Raw genomic sequence first — 6,377 nt, 5'->3', positions numbered from 1 at the left:
AACCTGTGTGCCTCGACACACTAGAGCAGTGGTGGACACTATTTTATTTCACGAGACACATCTTGATGTAAAGCCTGGACTTAGAACGCATCCGACATACAGTTCATAGCCTTTTTAGTGTGTCACGGCACACAGGTTGCCCACCACTGCACAAAAGTACCGCTGAAATTACTTAGAAATGCAATGGAACGTATTCTATGTCGTGACTTACCGCGAAGGTGTGTCGTGACCCAAAACAAAGGTTCTCCACCACTGTTCTAGTTCCTTAGCGAGACACAATAGAAACAAAAGGAACAGACAAAATAGAAATTGATTCTTAATGATTATTAATAAAAATTACATCCATGTCTGCATATATTTATCCATTATTTGAGCCTATAATTTTACTGCCGTTACAGTTTTTCTAAATTAAAAATTTGATGGCGGAACTAATTTAATTTTTATCGTTCGTTAACTCTGTGCGCATTATTTTAGGAGCTGTTTAATGCTTCAAACTATAAAATTTGAAAAGTAATTTGTGATACAAATTAGAGGAAATAGATAAAAAGTTGTAAATGATTTTTATAGGGTGGACTTTATACGCGCATGTGAATATTTGAAGATTAATGTTGAGGAGAGTTTGAAGTGGATGTGAATTTTATATGGAGTCATGTGGAGTCGAATGTGAAAAGGCAAGTAATAGATTCAGATGGAAAGCCTTTTGTAGTAATCTAGGATCCACATCGGAGCATAGTATCCAGTAAGTAAGTTTAGAAAAAACAGTACTCCACTAAATAATGTCTTTAAATCAGACTTTGTGGATGGTAAAAGAGCTCGTGGTAGACCAAAGAACTCCTGGAAGGAAGCTGTCGATAGAGACAGTATTGCATTTGGTAATGGCTATTTGCAGGCGGAAGTCGGCGATAGAACCAGCTTTAGGCAACATCTGAGAGAGTTAATGGATCACAGTTGATTTGTACGGGCATCAAAGTAAGTAAGTAAGACACAACCAAAACATGATCGATAGAAAAATTAAGTTAAGTAAGTCCCGAGTGGCACAAGATAGTTGCTGGGGCATCACTACATCACTCTTTAGACAATATAACATCAAATTGACATGATAACCAATCAATATCCACCATAACCACTGCTTTTGCCTGTTTTAACGCCCAAAATTGAGGTTGTCCTTAGCATCATGCACGTATATCACAGAATCTTGGATGAAACTCAACATTTTCCTCCTAAATCAGCAATAAATTGAAAAAGGATCCAAAAATACAAGTTCTAAAATCTTAAAGCCATCAATCTTTTACTCCACATGACTCACACCAAATGTCCCACCTGATCAATCAAACAGACAAAACGCAGACATAATAATTTAACTTTTATTGCTCACATATGTATCCATACCCACTAAGAATAAAATGCATTTAAAAAACAAGTATTAAGTATCCCTTTTAAGAACAATAAAAAATTCGATTAATAGCCAGCAATAGGTGCCATTTAGGCCATCAACATCCGTTTTTTTTTTCTCCCGTCACAACCGAAATTAAGAAAAAAAAACCCATTGAAGTTCATAGATAAATACACACAGATAGATGGATGGATGAATGGATACAATAAATGTGATGTGTACCTTTTTATCTCGTTCTGTTCTTAACATACATATACGATAAATGGCCTTCTTTATGCTACATAGAATGGATGTTATATCATAAAATAAATTACATTTCAAGAGGCACCGTTGTCTGCCCTTACATACTTGCTGCATTCAATTTTTTTAAGGTAATTTTTATTGAGATCGTTTACGAGAAATGAGGAATAAGAAGAAGGAAATTTGTAAACGAGATTAAAGTGGAGATTTAAAAAAAAAGAACATAAGATGAAACTTTTTCACACGTAGATGTGAAGTTTATTGAATTATTTTATGTTTGAGGTTGTAGGATTCCTTGTTTCACAAATCGATTCGGAATGTCTTTGAATGTTAAAAATAAAAGATTTTTATCTCACAAAATTCCTTTTAAAGATCAAGGAATTCTGACCTTGAACCTGAGAAAAAAGAATGTTAAATCCAAAGTAGCTTAACAAAGTCGAATAGAGCACTCCTTGCCATGTTGACAGCTAAACGTTAAAATGTCATACAGATGACTTGGTTTTGAGATTTAGAACGGCATGATACTTGAGAATCCAAGATTAAACAGTATTAGATTAGATATATCACGTGGCAATATATAGATATGGCAATATATCACATGGACGGCCAAAGATCTCATGGTAAGAAGCTATCGATCGAGAAAATATTGAAAATTGGTATTAATTAAAGAGCTGGTTTTAGGCGTCATCTGAGGGAGGTAACATGGATCACAACTGAACTGTAAAGCACCCAAGTAAATAAAGTTAGATGGGATATATTAAATTGTAATCAAATATCAAGCCTCAAAACCTGAAATGCCAAGTTTACATATTACTAGTCTAAAGGTCGACTAATCACAGCCTGTTCCAAAGTCTAACTTGAAAACTACACAAAAAACCGAGAATTCAATTGCACAATACACTTCAAAGGCATTGCTCTATTTCTAAGTCATGCTAATTATTTCGTGACAATCCAATAAAATGAAATTGTTTTAAAACTGTCAGCTTCCGTAATCAGGAAAGAAAGTGAATGCATTCACTTACCTGATAAATAACAGATAACGACTAAAGTTATTTACAATTTCAGGTTCAAGGCTTGTATTGGCTTGTAGCGTTTTATGCTTCTTTTATTTTTATAGGAGGCCATGGATCAGAAATGATATTTGCAGACATTGAAGCAACTCAAATAGCACAAATTTGTTAATAGATCAAAAATCCAGCACCAGACTGACGTGGGTGACTTTGGCATTTGATTTAGATCGAATCCGGCACCAAGTCAGAGTCATGCAGTCTTGGGACCGGATTTTCGATGGTTACTCGAGCAGACAAATAGCATTCTCGTGAGCATGCTTATAAAATCAGTGAGCACGCTCATTTAAGTGAATGCGCATTGTCTGTTAAAGTTGCTGACTTTTGTTATTCGGGGAAGTAAGTAAAGCTAAGAATTTAATGAGCTCTAATTTTTTGAATTAGAATAAAGTGCATATGATGCTACATATGAGTATAAGCACCAATTTCTAAATCAAACAAGATAAACATCCGATCCTCATTTTATCAAAATTTATTTCTCTCAATATCCACAAAACCTTCGAAATTCAATTTTCCACAAAACCAAAAATTGCGAAATAAACAATTTAACATCGCAGCAAATATGCACAACATTCATTATATCCCACAATTAGATCACTTAAATACCTAATTTCTAGTATTTACCATAATGGTAATTATTTTTAACTTGATGCGAGTAAAATGTAGAACAGACATAAACATTCATGCTGAATAAAAAGTAAAAATGAAACGGTTTTCAATCGTAACGGTTGAACTGTACGATTAGATCCAACAGAAATGTGGACATCGAAATCTGAAAATGCTCGCAAAAAATCCATAACAACATTTTCTTTTCTTCTTATTTTCTACTTTCATTCTTTTACTGCTTTTATTGCCACTGCTTAGAATTTAATTTGCAGTCAGTTTTGAGCTAATCGTTGAGCAGTGTGGATCGTAAAAGTGTTTGGTCTGGAAGAAAATAATAAAGATGTTTAATTGGAAGCTGTTGATTCTTGTATTTCTATCAATACTCAATGCAAACTGCAGAGTCCAAAAAGCATTAAAACCTGCAAACTTCGATGCAGATGTTCCAAAATTTACTCCATTTGAGGATGATGATATTTTCGGAAATAAAGCCAGGCATTTGAAAACAACCGAAGGTTCAACATCTCCATCACCGTCAGCAGAAACATTAACGAAAAAAATTAGCAGTAGAATTAAGATGCCTGAAAAATACGTTGCTGAACTCAGCAAAGTGAAAGACGTGAGGCACATTTCAAATGACTTTGGTTCATTTGATTTCAAGAACACAAATGAAGAACCGCAAAAAGAAGAAGCTCAGCAAAATTTGATTGCCGACGAAAAAGATTCTCATGATGATGATGAAGAAGAGAAAATCGATGAGGAAATTGAAGTAACAGAAAATCAGAATTCAACGCTCTTTAAAGTTGGTCAACTGTTGAATGTTACAGTTGATTCCGATGATGACACAGTCAATGTGAATTTAGATCATCGTGCGTTGCAAGAAATATTTACAGGTAATTTTATGTTAGATTGACTGACTGATTGTATGAGACTTGATTCTTGTGAATTTTATTGTGCCACTTGCTTAAGCATTGAAACATACTTGGCATAACTAAAGTTTGTTGAACCAAAGAATCCAAAAAAATTACATCTGATTAACTTCTAGTTCAGGCAATAGAGCAGTTATTATTGTTATTTATGTAGTGAATCAGTCAGTGAAGCACAACAATCTTGAGTTCTGGTTTTCTGATCTTGAGAGCAGATTGAATCATTTTATTCAAAAGTTCTGACTTCATATCCGAGCGATACATATTTTAGAAAAAATCAGTTTCCATCCCGATCAACACAAATTAAGAGGCTCGAGGGTATGGTCGGATACATTTCTCAACACCAAACCCGAACAGCACACAGTGTTCTTTAGGCCACAGATACGTCGCCGTATTAGCCGAAGACGCGAAGTAGTCCTAAAGATGGAGACATTTTCTTGATGGATTTTACTTAATTTGTCTACTAAGTGATTATTATGTAAATATATCCATTGGACGTAGTCTTGATAGAATAGGGATGAAACCTTTTCTAATTTGTACAGTTTAAGGTTTTTATGATGTTGTTCTTCTGGATGCTATCTGACAAAAATGTCGTAAATGATTTATTCCATTGTGATTGTTACACTTCACCCGAGTGACACAGTTTATGACTAAGACAATGTGGCGTCACAGTGACATATTTAAAGGCTCAGCACTTTGTCGCTGTGCAAACAGTAAGACACGCAATTGAGCTGAAGGCATCATTAAATTGATTTCGACTAATTTGCCTTGTGTCGCTCAGGCTTAAACTGCAAATTATTTGCACCATACTGTCAATTATCGACAGCAATTCCTTAATTTTAATTTAATTAATTAAATTACCTTAATTGTTCTAATTAAATTTTCTTCATCCAATTCTATTCTAACAGGTCGCGGTGACAAAAAATCAGGTATAGGCAAATTTCTTCCACTGTTCATTCTTCCGTTCCTGATTCAGTCAGCAGTTTTGCCATTTATGGTTGCCAAAATAAAATTACTCTTAGTGAAGTCTTTGTTCGCTGGAAAACTTGCAATTATGCTTTTCCTTCTCGGTGCATTAAAAACTTCTTCAGGAAATGGACACTCAAAATCTTATGGACAAACTGCACCATTTTTGATCAACAGAGACTTTCCAACACCATTTTTACCAGACAAGAGAGTTCAGAACAATGTTCGCGAGGAGAATGAATATCAAAAGAAGGCTGAGCCATTTGTAAGAAGTCTGCAATCCAAATGATCATCAGAATAGTACTTTATTCATAAATTAAGACTTGATGATTCATTTTGGTTAATTATAGAGCATCAAATAAGAAAGAAATTTGAGATTATCGAAGGCTATTTATTTTTATTAGAAACTAACGGAATTTAGTATAAAGTTACTTGAAAATGAACTAGTAATCAACTAAGACTTCATATTTTTGGGAAGAATCACGTAAAGCTTGCTTAAAGCGATGGACAGCTTCTGTTTTGACAATTTGTGACTTTAACAGACAAATAACAAAGAGCTTACTAATATACTGATTGAGCATATTCATAAGAACAGTCATTTAGTGGAGTATTCTCTTTCCCAAAAGCACAAGTCGGTTAATGTTCGAAATCTGATACCAAGCATTAAAACAGAATCCAACTCCAAGTAAGAGTCACACTGGTCTGGGCCGAATTTTGATTATTAACAGATTTGTGCTCTTCGAGTATATCTGTTTAACGTGAAGTCGGTGACAAAAAATTTTTGATCATCTAGTAAAATCTGATACTGAGTACTATATGAAGTATCCATATGTAAAGTTGTGCTAGTTCATTTTTGACTAACAATTAATTTATAATCCTTAATAAAATGTAGTTTATATTAGAAAATCAATCAAAATCCGAGTAGAAGTCCGTAATCACAGGGACACCACTAAGTAGCCGTATTGACGACAAAATATTGAAATAGCGTTAAAAATACTCTAATTCGAGTAGACAAAGTGACAAAATGTCTAATTAATAACTAAGACCTACAGACGACTAATGACATTTTCTTTGAACATTCCGTAAAATTTGTCATTAGATTAACGTAAAGTCTATTTAACTAGACATTATGTCAAGTTATCTACTCGGGAACGTGTCCGTGGTGACTGTCTTTCTTCCATT

At 34.2% G+C, this 6,377-nt stretch overlaps 1 protein-coding gene across 1 annotated transcript; it reads left to right on the top strand.

Annotated features, from left to right (window-relative positions):
• The first annotated feature begins 3,610 nt into the window (after positions 1–3,610).
• LOC139097728 (uncharacterized) lies at positions 3,611–5,516 on the top strand. Its single transcript, XM_070649677.1, has 2 exons — positions 3,611–4,196; positions 5,138–5,516. The coding sequence occupies exons 1-2, from the start codon at positions 3,647–3,649 to the stop codon at positions 5,482–5,484; spliced, it is 897 nt and encodes a 298-aa protein (XP_070505778.1). The 5' UTR covers positions 3,611–3,646; the 3' UTR covers positions 5,485–5,516.
• The last annotated feature ends 861 nt before the right edge of the window (positions 5,517–6,377 follow it).

Source organism: Chironomus tepperi, unplaced genomic scaffold (assembly GCF_022539635.2).
Source record: "Chironomus tepperi strain 1889 unplaced genomic scaffold, CSIRO-AGI_Ctep_v1 contig_429, whole genome shotgun sequence".
Classification (NCBI taxonomy): domain Eukaryota; kingdom Metazoa; phylum Arthropoda; class Insecta; order Diptera; family Chironomidae; genus Chironomus; species Chironomus tepperi.
The sequence above is the reverse complement of the archived record's forward strand: the minus strand, read 5'-3'. Positions and strand labels throughout refer to the sequence as shown.